A 16,343-nucleotide genomic window follows, 5' to 3' on the forward strand; every position below is an offset into this window, starting at 1 on the left:
GGAGAATTTCTCCCCTTCAAGGAGTTTCTCAAGAGGAGAGACCTCATGGTCCTCCCCAAGTCAGGACAGTCTCGGGGTTCCCCATCAGAAATGGGAAATGTTTAAGTCCTTATGAAAGGCAAATAACTTTGTTAGGACCAATGGTAATTCATATGGTCTTGCTCCAATGTTTCCAGAAAAAAAGCAGTGCTGTAAGGAGCTGCAGAAGGGAACATTAATATGGAAGAGGAATCCTCAGATTCCTACCAACTCCATTCTTTTCCTATCTTACAAGAAAATATTCAGCACAGAGAACTTATTCTTCAGTCATAATATATTCTTCAATCAAATATTGTCTCACTTAAATGTTAAAAAAAATTTAAAAATTTATTTTATCTTACATCATATTACATACATTCAAACAAGTATATAAAGTACACAAATACACATATATAAAAAAAATCACTTGTTTTAAATCTTTGATCCAAAAATAATCTGTCAAAAGGATTCATTTATGCCTAAATTTGCATGTTTCTTTTCTGCCTGATCAGTGATTCCCTTACAATGCATTTAAAGGGAAGCAATCTAGCTGGAGATATGTTTCTTAGGTATTGAAATGCTCATGCTATTAATTTAAAAATTACAAATCTTTTAACCAGACATTTCACAAGGAAGACTTACAGGTAATTACTGTACTTTTTTGTTATTTGTAGGTTAGATATTTTGGGGGCAAATATACTCAGATTTCTTTCAGTCTCCAGACACAACCAAATGAAGTAAGTAGCTATTAATGAGGATCTAATTGAGCTTTTGCTTGGAAAACTTTCCCACAATGTATTTTCTAAGTGCCCTGACTCTTATGAGTACACCTGTATACCTAGGAAGAACCTTTTCTGGTCAAATTCCATCCTGATGTTGGGGTATTCAGTAGATGCATAAAGAACTTAAAGTTAAGAGCCGTGTATTTCTCCTCAGATGCAATGCTCAGATTTTTTTCTTCTGGTTTGTTTCTCTCTATTTGTACAAGCTAAAGAGAGCTCTTTTTTTCTAAGGCAAATGTGGCTTCTTCACTACATCTTGCTACATAGGAGTGATAGACAAAAGGAATTTCTTTTTTCCATTTTTGCTATGTGTGTTCTGTAGTTAGCTATCTATATCTTCTTCTCTATCAGTTCCCCCTGTCATTGGTATCTCTTCTGTCCCAACAGAGACTTCTGGGACTGGATCCCTGCAAAATAGAAAAGTCATTAGTGTCAGCAGGTCCTCTGAGCTCAAACCAACAAATATTTATTGAGCTTTTTGTATATGTAAAGCATTATGCTGGGTGCTAAAAGGAAGTGCAAAGTATTATGTAATAATGATTTGTAAAATAATGTTAATATCTTGAAGTATTGAAGCATAGAAATCTATTTACTCTTAAATTTTCAGTAGCTCATCTTGATTCTTTCAGAAATCATAGTATGCGGAACAATGGTCTAGATAATCTTCTTCCTGGAGATGAACTGATCATATGAATTAATAATTACCTGTTGAGTGTATTTTGATCTCTTTGAAAAAAAGCTGAAATGTGCCAAGCCAAATCGAATACAGTTTTTCACTTGTGAATTTGACAGTGTGCTTAACTACGAAGTAGGACAAAACAGCCTCTTTGAATTCACTTGGCCCCATTTGGACCATTGCTCTGACCATAAAGATCAGTTACAGGAAGAAAAATTGCAAGAACATAACTATAGCATAACATAAGCAGTCAAAACTCAACCTTCAACACATACAGGATAAAATAGCTTTAACCCAGTTTTATTCCAATCAATTGTCCCACTAACTGTCAGAGGGTGGAGCTTTAAAACTCCCAAACAGCATTAACTAAGTAACTATAAGCCCAAGAAATTTTACCTCCAATAACAGATTCCATTAACCCTGTAGTGATAACAGTAAGAAATCTGTCCCAATAAGTTTACTCTGGAGCTCTATTAGGCTAAAGTAGTAACAGCAAGATCACAGCCTGGGATCAACCTTGGTGACTGGCAATGGAATCACAGAAGTAACTTTCTATTTTCTGATAAGGGTATTAATTTCTCATCTATGGAATGAAGAATGAATTCTGCTATTTTTCTTTTGTGCTACTTACCTTCTTCTAGGGTACAACCAATAAATAAAAAATGCCAAAATTAAGATCAGGATAATTGCTGAGAAAGAAAGACAAAACAAAGTTTGTGTCACAATATATCCAGAGATCTAATTTATGTCTAAGATTCTGAAAATCTTTTACAATTTGCATTACTTCTTCTTGCAATCAGCCTATTCTTGATATTGAATTTTCTGAGCATGTATTGTAGTAAGAATGCCATATAATCCCACACATCTCAATCACCCTATCCATGATCTCTTTTAAACATATCCTTTTACTCCCCAGCTATTTGTTCTCTTTATAATATAAATTGCCCAGATTAACAGAAGAGAAAATAGAATACTTAATCCTAGCTTAGAAAAGAAATGAAACAAGCCATAAATGAGCTCAAAAAAAAAAAAATCCCCATGACTAAATAGTTTTACAAGTGCATACTACCAAATATTTAAGGAATAACTAATCCCAATATTATATAAAGTATTTGAAATGATAGGCAAAGGAGTCTGACCTAATTCTTTTTCGTGACACAAATATGGTTTTGATACCTAAACCAAGGAGAGCAAAAACAGAGAAAGAAAACTATAGACTACTTCCCTTAATGAATATTGATAAGGTTATCCACTGTTTGTGGAAATTAAGTTTTCTAGAAGGATGGACGCTGGCTTCTCTATCTCCTAGGCTAGGACCTTTCCTCTGAAATTAATTTTTTCATACTTTTATCATCCTCCATTCTCCAGCCAGTAGAGAAGGCTGATTTGCCAGCTAATCAATTTTATCATAAGTATAAGTAAAAGGTAATCTCAGAATTACAGCAATTTATAGTTGTCTGAAGTTTCCCAGTACAAATGTCATCTGAACCCACACCTAAAAATACTCACTGAGAGAGATTGTCTAAGAAAATGACCCATAGAATATCAGAATGTCAGGGCTGAAAGGGATGTAGAGGATCATTTAGTCTGATTGTTTTTTTTCAACAGATAAGAAAAAGAGGAGCCAGAGTGAAGTTAGTAATAGAACCTGAACGCAATCCATAGGTCTTTTCATGACCCCACAGAAAAAAGAACAGGAACATAGCTACAAGGGAGAAGTCATTTCCCCTTCTTTCTTTTATTTTTGGATTGGGGAAATAATAAGAAAAAAAGAACATAGAATTTAGAGAGAAAAAATTGTTGAAACAGGAAAGGAAGATGTATATAGATAAAGGGATAGCATTTGCTTTCTGTGTGATTTAGCCATGAAGCATAAGAGTAAAAGAGTGGATAGTGACAGTAAAAAGCAGATGTCTCAAGAAGAAAAGAAGGGAGGGGGAGGATTCTGGGAATATGTGGAGTAGGTCAGAAAATTCCAAGCTCTCCAGATTTATCCCACAAACAGAACAAAATTGTGCAACTATAGACCAATGAAAAACCAATGAGATTTGGGCAGAACAGGGGTCCTCCTGGGACAATCTGAGAAGAGCAAAGAAAGATAGCAGGACTGGAGTTTAATTTGTGTGAAGTATAAATACCTCCAAGCTACTCTGCAGATAGGAGGGTTGGGAGGGTCCCTCAGTCAAATCACAGGAACTTTCACCTCCTGAACAGTGTGGGAAAATCAGGGATCTGAGTTAGGGAAGACTGAGTGAACTTCAGCTGATTGGGAATGCCAGACTCGGCTGTGCTGCTGAAATGCTGTCCTGATGGAGAAGGAATTAGCACACTGGGAGTGCAGAGGCAGCAGGACAGAGATGCTGATGGCTGTGGGCACTTGCAGGAGGATGAAGGTTTTGGTTGGGGTTCCGGGTCAGAGGAGAGAGCTGAAGTGAAGCTATGGGCACCATCTCCCCTCTGGCCCCTCCCTCTCCCAGGATGAGGGGTAGTTACACTAATAGTTTTCACTTTTAAAAAATGAAAGGCAATCACAGAAATTTATGATGGGAACAGGAAAGATTAAGGTTCATCTTCAAAGGAGGACAGTGAAGTAAAATAAGCCTCTTTTACCTCAAAGAATAATGTTAAATGGCTATCTGCCCAGAAGAAATTTATAGAACTCAAAAAAGACTTCAAAAATCAAATGAGAGAAATTGAAAAAAAATCCTTAAAATAAAAATAAGAACAACCCAAGAAAAACAAGAAGATAATGGGAAAAAGTTATTTTTGAAAATTAGAATTGTACAAGAAAAAGCTAGTAAAGCTATAAGATAAAGAAATAACAAAACAAAATATAAACAATGAAAAATAATAGATCATGTAAAATATCAGATCTAGAGAACAAATCAAGCAGAGAAAATATAGGAATAATTGGATTGCCTAAAAGCTGTGACTAAACAAAGAACCTTGACATAACGCAAGAAATAAAGAAAATTATCTCTCATATGAAAGTAAAAGAGGAAAAGTAAAGGGGAAAGTAAAAATAGAAAATGTCCACCGATCACCACCTCAAAGAGATCCTATGAAGAAAACACATAGGAATATTATTGCCAAATTCTGACCCCCACCCCCAGATCAAAGACAAAATCCTACAAGAAACAACCAAAAAAAAAACAACAAACAAACGAAAAACAAAAAACCATTCAAGTATGCTGGAAATACAATTAGAATTGTGGTGTAGGATTTATCAGCAGCTACAATAAAAGGCTGTAGATCCTGGAATAATATATATCAACAAAGAAGTAGGCCTATAGCCAAGATTATCATATCTACTATATATAATAATGAGCAAAAAAAATGGACATTCAGTGAACTAACTTACAGGTTTTCAGGATTTTGTCTCAACCAAACCTGAACTCAATAGAAAATTTAACATATAAATTTAACTCAACAAATTATGTTGAATCCCTTAATTTCAAGGGGTTTAACAAGGACAAATTATTTATATTTTTACATAGAAATGTATGCCATATGTTTAAGATTATCATCAGTAATTGGGAAGCTCAGAAAAAAAAAAGATGGGAGCAGAGCTGAGTATAATCTGACTCTAAAAAGCAAAACTATCTAGGAAAAGGTAAAAATAGTGATTATGAGGTATAGAGGAAGAACTAACATAGCAGTAGCATTAGAGAGTAGAGGAGGGCTGGTAGTTCTGAAAATCTATTCATATGAGGAATGTGTTAAATAGGGAACAATATATATATATTTTCCACAAAGAATACAGCACCCTTCAAAATCTATAAAGAAATAAGGGAGGAGGGAATAGGATAAGTCGGGGGTATAGAAAGGTTATGTAGATTTATAGCAGTGGGATGAGATATGTAGATTAATGGAAAAGGATAAAGGATAAAATAGAAGGATGTTTAGATTAATGGGAATGCGATAAGGTATATAGGAATGGATAAAGAGGGAAGGAAAGAGTGGGGGGAGAAAATAAGGGGAGAATTCATGATGGGGAGAGGTTAAGTAATAGCAAGGCAAATTAAGGAATAGAATTAAAGTAGAAGAATTAATTTAGATAGGAAATAAGATGTACACAAATACTACAACAAGGGTCAGGAATAGAATATATTAGAAAAAAAGTAGACCTAGTAATCACTGATCTCAGACAAAGTTAAACTTAAAGATTCAATCAGGAGAAAAATCTATATTATATATTAGCCAGATTAATACTGTTTTAGATGCATGTTTACATGTATAAATGTGTATGTGTGTGTATATATATATATATATATATATATATATATATGTGTGTGTGTGTATATGCATGTAGGTATATGTATGTGTATATAAATATATGTATGTGAGTAAGTTCATGTGTTGGTGTGTGTGTGTGTGTGTGTGTGTGTGTGTGTGTGTGTGTGTGTGTGTAAATATACTTGTACTTAACTATAGTCTGCTCAGGGGAAGCAATGCAGGGAGGGGATGAAAGGGGAAAAAAACATAAAGTAAAAGGTCCACAGCAGAGAACAAAAGAATAAGCTACAAGGAAGCAAAAAAAAAAAAAAAAGATTAACAGTAATGAATATAATCTCTCCTATTACAAATACTTTCCTGAAATAAAATATAGATATTGTTAAATATTTTTAATCCTCCTTGATTTTCTGTGACAATTTTTTCTCTTTTTCTGTCTTTCTTTTTCTATTTTATTTTTTCTTATTTTGTATTTAGTTTTTTAAAATAAATATTAAAAAAAAGAAGAAGGCAAGGGAGCCTTAGGGACATGAATGGTATCTAAGGTTTTTTGGGATGAGAAGGGAGGTATAGATAGAGCACAAATTTCCATAGGCACTAAATGTGTATCTCAGAATTTTCAAATGAAACCCTTTCATCACCAAAAAAAAAGTGGACACTTGGAAATTTCAAGAAAGTGTGATTTAATAGGTAAATGCACTCTACTGAAATAAACAGATCATAAAACTCTTAACTTTAGGAATTTTTATGAATTTTTATTGCTGAAAAAAATTTAACAACTCAAGGGCAATTTTTATCTTGGGTTATGACTGAGTCTATACCCAAATCATAACTAGACCTTTTACTCTGATGGAATCATGTTTAAGAACTCAGGCTTAGCACTACCTGAGCAATTTGGAAACCAATAATGGTCTTAGAAAAAAATTGGTGAAATTCTTTTCCCTCCTGTCAGCAGAGAGCTTGGGGACTTCTACAGGAGGTTACTGAATATGCTATTAGTCACTGAATAAGGTTAAAAAAAAAAACACCCACAACCTTTTATCTTTGGCAAAAAGACTGGTTTCATTTCTGGGAGAAGTAGAAGGACATTTCCAGAGAGACTCAATCTATGATGTAAAAACAAAACACATAAATAGAACTTTTTTCTCTTTAAAAGAACTCATATCCAACACAGTCCCAATAGACTTTGTACAGAAAATGCCATTGGCATCCAGAAAAAAGAACTATGGAGATTGAATGTAAGTCAACATATACTATGTTCACTTTTTTCTGTTTTTTTTCCCTCTCCCATGGTTTTTCCCTTTTGTTCTAATTTTTCTCTCCCAACATGATTCATAAAGCAATGTGCATTTAAAATAAATAAAGAAATTTAAAGCCACAGCAAGCAAGTAATGGGGATAAGCTGGAACCATTCCCAGTAAGAAGAGGAGAGAAATAAGGTTGCCCACTATCACCACTACTATTCAATATTGTATTAGATATGACAGCTTTGGCAATAAGAGAAGAAAAAGAGATTAAAGGAATTAGAGTAGGTAATGAGGAAACCAAATTATCACACTTTGTAGATGGTATGATGGTTTACTTAGAGAACCCCAGAGATTCTACTAAAAAGCTATTAGAAATAACCCAGACCTTTAGCAAAGTTGCAGGATACAAAATAAACCCACATAAATACTCAGTATTTTTATACATTACTAACAAAATCCAACAGCAAGAGATACAAAGAGAAATTTCATTTAAAATTACTGTTGATAGCATAAAATATTTGGGAATCTATCTGCCGAGGGAAAGTAAGGAACTATATGAGCAAAACTACAAAACACTTTCCACACAAATAAAGTCAGATCTAACCAATTGGAAAAATATTAAATGCTCTTGGATAAGTCAACCATATATAATGAAGATGACAATACTCCCTAAACTAATATATTTATTTAGCTTTATACAAATCACACTCCCAAGAAACTATTTTAATGACCTAGAAAAAATAATAACAAAATTCATCTGGAAGATCAAAAAGTCGAGAATTTCAAAGGAATTAATGAAGAGAAAAGCAAATGAAGGTGGCCTAGCTACACAGAAACCCTCTTTTAGTTATAGCAATGAGAATGCAATTTGTAAATAGAAAAGAGAAGTAAACTAGGGATCAGAGCAGGTTTAATTCAGTGTGTAATAGTAACAAGCTCCAAATTAATTCAGTTAGTTTGACTTAACATTATCAAGACAAATTTCAAAAGCAAAAAACCATACAGTAAGATAACCATAACCATGAATAGAAATCGCCTAAATATGTAGGGAAATAATCTGCAGATGTGCAGACATTGGAGGGCAAATGACAAAGTAGGCAGTTATGATTGATTCTTGTGACTCAATGCTGCATTTTATTTTATTTATTTTTTTGCTAAGGCAGTTAGGGTTAAGTGACTTGCCCAGGGTCACACAGCCAGGAAGTGTTAAGTGTCTGAGGCAAAATTTGAACTCGGGTCCTCCTGAATTCAGGGCTGGTGCTCTATCCATTGTGCCACCTAATTGCCCCCAAACACCAGTTTTTATGTCTCAAAAGCTAAAAAAAGAAAGGCTGAACTCGCAAATAATGAGTCTCTATTATTAGTCACATAGATAAATCTTCATATTAGCTAATAAGGTTAGCATTCCATTTATTATAGTTGATAAGATTTATTAGAAAAAGCAAGTAGATGTCAATAATATAGTTTTTTTCTTCTATAATATTTGTTTTCTGTTTTTGTTCAATTACTAAAAATAATTTACAAATGAAAGTGAAAAGGGGAAATGGGGTGGTAGATAAGGGAGACACTCTTTGGCTAAATTTTGTGACTGAAATACAAACCCATAGTCATTCACAGATTTTCTTATTATATCACATCCCACCCTCATGTAAAAAAATTCAGAGTAGAAGAACTAAGCTCATGGATTTACATACCAGCTACCAAACTATTGAGCTCTTTAGATGGGTGTGTGACTTAGGAAAGTTGGAGATGCAGGGACTAAGAAGAATTGAAGAAACCAAAGTTGTAGCTCCAGAGAGAAGGTGAAAGAGTCCAGAACTTCCTGACTCCTGATGGTATTTTACTTGCTATGGATTGCAGAGGGCCACAGACAATGGGGGAGCTCTGGGTAGGGTATAAGATCCTTTAGTCCAGAGAGAATCTGCTGACAATGTCTGGTTCGGCTCCCCATCTCCCCTAAGGGCTCTATGCCTTCCTGAGAAGTCGGGCAGAGATGGCAACCTGTTGTGGATGAAGCAGAGTGCTACCAGGTGGCAAAATACATACAACAGCAAGTTGTTCATGTGGTCCCACGTGCCCAATACATACTTAGTGCATGTGTATTAGGGTATAAAAAGGGGGAAGACATTGGAATAAATAGACTCCATATTTCCACCATCCTTAGGAATCCCGCCTCATCACTCCTCCATTACAAAGGTATATTTTAATCATCCCAACTTGGGGGCTCTAGAAAGCAGGATATAAAAATGGACACATACATTTTGAAAATTCCAGACAGAGCAGAGCTTGAAAAAAATTCTAAATAGTAGCAGACTAAATTTCTGGCACAAAGTCAGAAATTTTCACCATTTGTGCTACATGTACTTATTTCTTGGAAGTAAGGTAAGGAAAAGACCTCATGTTATGGAAATCCATTATGTAACATTTCTTGGAAGCTTGGTTTGGGGATGCTTGAAGCTTTCCAGACCAGGAAAGTAAGAAAAGGGTCCATTTTAGAGATCCAGAAACTTGAGGTCATTTGGGCAGGGATAGGAATGCCATCCAGGGCAAGGTCCAAATTGGAAGTGTAAGCTGATATCAAGGAGTTCAAAGGATAGATAAAGAGATGGCATACAGGGTCAGGCTGAAATTTCAGATGAGAATGAGGATTCAAGGATAACAAAGACATGACACTACCTGCCATATTGCAGGCACTGGAATGCTTCCATTTTCTCCTTAAAATAGGGGATTTCTCTGGGCAGCTAGTATTTCATCACTTCTAGTGCTACTCCAGCAGTAGTAGTCCTTTAAGTAGTCATTAAGTCCTTACTAAGAGCGGTGCTATAAATTCTGGGTCACAAAGAAGGGAAAAAGACAAATCTTAAGGATCTCACAGTTTAATGGGGGAGACAACATACAAACAACTAAGTCCAGACAAGCTATATTCAGAATAGGACTGGGGGTAGTCACAGAGGTAAGGCACTAATATTAAAGAAATCTGGGAAATACTTTTTATTTATCTGAAGCTTGAAGGAGGCAGAAATGAAGAGGAAAAACATTTTAGGAGTGGTGGTCTCTAAGTAAGATTATTTAATCAGGGAGATGAAATATTTATTGAGTGAGAGGAATAGCAAGGGGAACAAGGAAGATTGTATATGTGTATGTTGAGGTGAAGGGGTTGGCTATGAAGACTAAAACTATCCAATATATAAGAGACTGATCCAACAGCATTTTATTAGAGGATCCATGATCCTTCTAATTAAGTGGACCTCAGATCATCCTCATGATCTGAGCTGTCCTCTTCTTCCAGGGCCCTATTTTTATAAGGCTAGATATCCAGTCTTTCAAGAAGAGCTATAGGAAATACAGAAGAATTCCATTAATTGACATATGACACATAAGCTAAAATAAGCAAAAATGATACGTCATCAAGGTCACAAGTTGGGGGAAGCAAGGAGTATATTGGCTGACCAGGTAGTCATAAGACAGATGGGTTCCTCAGGTTAGTCAGGGGTCCTCAATGAATCATTTCTGTCATGGTGATATAAGAAAATTGGAAAAGTAGAAGGTAATGAAGTGCTTTGAAAGCTCAAAAGAGGACTTTATATTTTATCCTAGAACTAATAGGGAACCACTGAGGGTAAGTGAATGCAGGATAGCAGTGTTATACAGATGGGTTGAGAGAGAAAAGACCTATGGCAGGCAGATCAACCAGCAAGCTATTTTTTATTTTATTTCATGTTTGAGGTGATGATGGCCAATATCAAGAAAGTGTCAGTATCAGAGGAGAGAAATAGGTATATATGAGGGATGAGTAGACTCAATAAGACTTAGCGGCAGATTGAAGGTGGGCTGTGAGAGAGAATGAGGAGTCAAAGATGACAAACCTCACAAACTGTGAGGTTGGATATGACTGGGAGGATGTTTGGGCTCTTAACAGAATAAGGAAATTATGAAGAAGGGAAGGTCTTTTGGGGGAAAGATAATGTGGTTGATTTTAGACAAGCTGAATTTAAGATGTCTATAGTATATCTGATTTGAGAGCTTCAACAGGCAGCTGGAGATGTAAGACTGAAGGTCAGAAAAGACATTAGGGCTATATAAAGAGATCTGAGAATTATCTATGTAGAGATGATAATAGAATCTATAGGAGCCAAAAAAGATCACCAAGTGAAATAGTACAATATAGGGAGATGAGAGGAGAAAGTCCAGGACAAAGCCTTGGTGGACAGCTAGGATTACTCAGGCAAAACCTGAATAAATATCCACCAAAAAAGAATGAGGAATGGTCAGACATGTAGAATTAGAAGACAGAATGTCTTGAAAATCTAGAGGGGAGAGACTTCTTTAAGTCTTTATTAAATTAACAATAACAAATATTAAAATATTTTAAATTAAAGTTAACATTAATTAAATTAAAATAACAATAATTGGATATGCATAAAAGTTCACTGTTTGTAAATCATGTACATAGGTATGAAGACAGGCCAGGAAACCTTATATAAATATGTGTCTGAGAGTTACAGTTGGTAGATCATCAGGATTTGTTATCCTTTTTGGCTTGGTTCACTTGCTTCTTTGAGGGTCTTTTAAAGCAGAGATTCTGAATACCTGGCCACAGTTACACATGCAAAGCCTACTCTGGAAGTCCAGCATAGTTATCTCTGTTCCATTTATAGGTATTTTTGGTGGATACTACCTGAGCTTTCAATTTTCTCAGTTTTAGGGCAGTCAGGGAAGTTGAACAATTCAGCTATAAAATAGAAATGCTGAAGCTGTTGAAGAAATTGGGTTCTTTACTTAGGCACAGGCCTCACAAGACTGACTAGATTAGCTGATGTCATGATTTTCAAGGATAAGGTCACCAGAATTCTCATGTGTTACAAACTCTTAAGATGATGTCATGAAAGTTTAGAATAAAAGTCATATATCCCTTCAAACCTCACCACAAATCCAGAAATGCTGAAAAACTGACCCTCCCTTTGCAAAGAATCATGGTATCAAATACTGTCACAAGGAAGCTTTTGAGTTGTTTTTTGTTTATTTGTTTTTGGACTAGAGCTGCTCAATCTTGCTGACTCTGTATTATCTCATGGAATCTGACCAAGTCTGTCAGATATACTAAAAGGTATTTGTGCTTCTGTCCATGATCGTATTTGTAGTTATCTCAGTGTTGTTCATTGGAAGTTCTATGCTAAACTCATTGGTCAGCCTATAAACATTTATTAAGTGACCTTTACCCTTTTTCTTAGCATTGGACGGACACCAAATCTAAGACTAAAGAGCCAAATTTGCAAGGAGGGGATTATGTGTTGCCAGCTACTCTGGGAATTTCATGAAACTTGTGGCTTTTTGACCAGAGTTTCCAATTTAACAAATAATGACAAATTTGGCCAAATTGGTATATATATATAACCAGTTCTATTTTTTGCCTTATGTGGGTAAGACTACCTAGACAAGGTGCTGGTAAGAAATGCAAAGAAACATAGCAGAGAAGTCAATTCTATGAGAATAGGATGAGATGGGAATAAAGACCAGATGGCTTTAAGGGGAATAATATTTACATCAAGTACCTGACATATAATAAAGTTCCAGGTTTCTTTGAAATTTATATCTTGGGGCAGCCTCCCCAAGCTGGTGAATCAGATTTCTTCAAGTTATTGGAAGAACCTTCAGACTAGGATACAGAGCCTCTCCAGATAAGTGTTTCTACCCCAGAAAAGGCAGCTATTTTATATTTTATCCACTAGAGAAATAAAACTTGAAAATTCCTAGAAAAATTGAATTGGCTTACTCTAGTAGATGACCAGGCTAAATAGTTTCAAAAGAAGGATCTTTTTATTCAAATGTGTACTCAGAACATTTTTGGTTGTATGAATGAAAGGGAATTGGGACAAATTTACCTAGAATTATAAGATCTATAGTTAATAAGGTTTGGAAGTGGCAGTCTATTGTTAGGTGCCTTCACTTGCCACTCCCTAAATCAGTGGCCACAGTTGTGTCCTTTAGGATTTGACACCCATGCATATTTGTATAACAATTAATGACTGATGTACAAATTATTACCATAGATGGTTAGGAAATATAGTTCCTGAAACAACATTTTTCTATCATATTACAGGATCTAAAATTGGGAAAGAAGATGGATGGTGATAAATAAAGGTTGGAAAAATGATCTTTTATTTAACAACCCTCTTTTTCCCCAAACTTTCATCCTGGGAGACAATTACCTGAATGGCACAACTCAAAGCCCTGAGTAGGAGCCTCCCTTAGAGAGATAAATGAGATTTGACTTGATAACCAATATTGCCGTTTCAGTCTATATATACATAAAAAATTAGAAGGATTTCTATTATTACAACAAATTATTGTATTTATGACAGGAATCAAAACTGAATTAGTTCCAGGTAAGCTTGGAAGAGCTTTATCTCATTTTTACACTAGGAAATGATATGATAATGCACCTTTACACAGTAATGAGGGTGGTTGTCCAACAGGTTGAGATACTCCAGTTGAAAAGATATTTTTTGAGACTAGGATATCTGGGACCACCAGATATGGGACATAAATATGTCAGCCTTCATCAAATGTGACTTGACAGTCTACATAACAAATCAAAGATCCCTTGGATAAAAGGCTATGGAAAATTGCCTGGGGGGTTTCAGGTCAGCAGTTCAGCCACTGATACTATGCCTTCCCTACTTATAGTACTGTTAAAGAAATCTGGATCTTGACTCCTAGGGCTTACAGAGCTTCTGGGGGGAGGAGATGCATATGGCATTGAGTAGTGCCTAATGGTGAGAAAAGGCCTTGAGACAGTCTAGGTGATTCATAAGTGTTCCTGAAATAATGCTAGATATTTGGGTAGAAAAAGGAAATTGGGGAATTTTCTGACCTTTAAAGCAATTCACAAAATGGAATTTTTAGTGTATACAATTAGAGATGAAAATGTAGTTGTAGTGCATTATAAGGTTTTTTTGGGTTGAACAATGAATAGGAAGAACATTCTTCAGATGAGTCATTAGGATATTCTATATTAGGATAATCAATATATAAATTCAATGCATCCATTTTAATAGTTATCACTTAAGAAGATCAGACTATCTATTAGTCAGCTGATCTGTAGAATAAATTACTTTTAAGCACAATTGCTCTTTAATTGGACTGCCCAGGCTCTAGATAGCTCCTTTTATCTTCATAGTCTTTTGGCTTCTGTTCAAGAGATTAAAACACTGGAAAGTCAGGTATGTTTGAACACTGGATTTTTATCTTCACCCATTCTGGAGCTTTCTATACCCCAATATATAACATGTCATATTCTAGGCAATTCTTTAACCATATTTTTCCATTTAGCATACTGTATATAATATTTGGAATAGTTCACTTTAGTTCATTGTTTTAAGAGAGCAGATGTGACAAAGCAAAGTATAGAAAGCTCTATAGTTATCTCGAACCAATTAGTTGATTGTATCTTGCTACTGATCAAATGCGTCCTAAGATCAAGAAGAACAGATGCCACTGGGATTAATGAAGAGACTTTATAAAACTTTATTACAAAATGAAGAGAGTATACAAAAAAGGAGGGAATGTAGAAACATACCTATGGAAAGTAAGATTCATTAAAGTTGTGTTATAAAATATTAATAAGAAAGCATTCATGACAATATGTTATCCTGAAGTTCTTAGACTCTTTTGAATCAAAAAATCTAATCAATTTTTCTTTAACAGAAGAAAAATAATTTTAGGGATGAATCTTGATTCCCTGAAACTAAGATATTTAGTCTTTAAAGGATTGGTCTTTTTATTTAATCCACTTAAGAAAAGTATCTTTTTATACACCTTTAACCATATTCAAACAGAACCCTCAGAGTGAATGATTAAAAAAGAAAGTGCTTTAGGGATTATATTTTCCCAAGGGGATGTGTTAAAATTGGAAATTTGACTGCAAATTATATAAGACTCCTACCGATTTTTGTGATAGATTATATTTTATCTGAATTTTAAGAATTGTGTTCTTTTCTCCCTAACACAAAAGATAAACTTATCTAAAGGAGAAGGGGGGGGATGTCTCAGTAATAATAACTCAGCCCTCCTGAGTTATTAGAGGAGTAATAACTTGGGAGAAGAAAATTCTACCAATTGGCTCCACTACTGAATGATGGGACATTAAACACTCATTGTTAAATGATGAGTTCTTTCTGAGATTATAAAACTCAGATTTGGCTTATCATCCAATAACCTAAATGTTTTTAGAGTATGAACTGAACAACAAAAAGAAGGTGGAAAATGTGTTTAAAGCCTCTTATGTTATTTTATCAGCCTTGCTAACCCTGTTTTATAATGCTTTGTAAATGCAATTTAGGGAACTGGTTATTTTACCTTCACTTGCAGTTAAAAGGAAGTTACAGTTAAGACAAATTGACTATTACTTATGAAAATTGTAAGATTATTAACTAAGTTATTTGGAATTATTGCCATAATGTTAAAATCTAAAATTGGTTATTGAAAAGGAAGGGAATGAGTTTTATCTGCATTGGTTCTGCTTATTCACAGCAGTTCAGCCCTTTAAGGGTATGCCACAGGATTAGTCTATTTCTCTGCCCCCTTCACAGAGTGGTGGTGTTGGTCAAAGAGCATAGCCCACAGCAACCCTAAAGATAAATAGTGTGGACAGATTATTAGAAATCATTTGTACATAATAAACTTGTATATTCTCAATAAACCCATTCCTTGTTTGGGAATATTTAAACTCAAACAAGCTCTTTTGAAAGAACTAATGACTTTGCTCATAACAATGACTTGAAGAAATTTGGCAAGGTTACAAATGATTTCTAATAATCAGTCTTTACACCAGGGTGAGTTTAAATTCAAAAAGAAGAAAAGAAAAACAAGTGAAAGCTATTAAGTAAAATCTCTTGTGTATGTGAGTCCTAGTAAGTTTTTATTGCTTATTGAAATTCTATGAGTAAAAACAACCATATCTAGTCCTAAGCTGTAATTAGTAAAACTTGCTATTGAAATAAAATCTCTTGGGATCGTAACTGATATTGCTTTGAGTTTTGAATTCTGGTATAATTTGTCTGATGGATTTTTTAAGGCAGTAATCCACCATTCAAGAGAAATTCTACAAGTTACTCAGAAAGATGTGATCTTGAACTGTTTACAGGTAGAGATCGCTATCTGGACAAAAGTATAGAGAACAACCTTCTGGTTAAGCTTATGGTGGAATTCTTCTGGTTCAGTTTTCTGCCATGATTAATCATGGAAAATCAGGTTTCCTACCTGATTAATGCTGAAAATAACTATGAGATGGAATTTTTATTGAATGATTGGTGGTCAACTACTACTTTTATTTGAAGTCAAATACAGCTAAAAATGCTTTTTCCTGCCATATTTTTGCCTTTAGTC

General features: G+C 34.8%; 1 protein-coding gene across 3 annotated transcripts in view; it reads right to left on the reverse strand.

The window, feature by feature from the left end:
- Positions 1-340: 340 nt before the first annotated feature.
- IL15RA (interleukin 15 receptor subunit alpha) overlaps positions 341-16,343 on the reverse strand; it is a 41,429-nt gene continuing 25,426 nt past the window's right edge. For 2 of the 3 annotated variants that reach the window (XM_074269442.1, XM_074269445.1), the window contains exons 6-7: positions 2,108-2,165; positions 341-1,207 (exon numbers count right to left, since the gene is read on the reverse strand). In XM_074269442.1, coding sequence (XP_074125543.1) covers positions 1,123-1,207; positions 2,108-2,165 — 143 coding nt within the window. In that variant the 3' untranslated portion in view covers positions 341-1,122. Of the gene's footprint in view, positions 1,245-2,107; positions 2,166-16,343 lie in introns of all 3 variants that reach the window. The other variant, XM_074269443.1, reaches the window with a different exon arrangement.

Source organism: Sminthopsis crassicaudata, chromosome 5 (assembly GCF_048593235.1).
Source record: "Sminthopsis crassicaudata isolate SCR6 chromosome 5, ASM4859323v1, whole genome shotgun sequence".
NCBI lineage: Eukaryota > Metazoa > Chordata > Mammalia > Dasyuromorphia > Dasyuridae > Sminthopsis > Sminthopsis crassicaudata.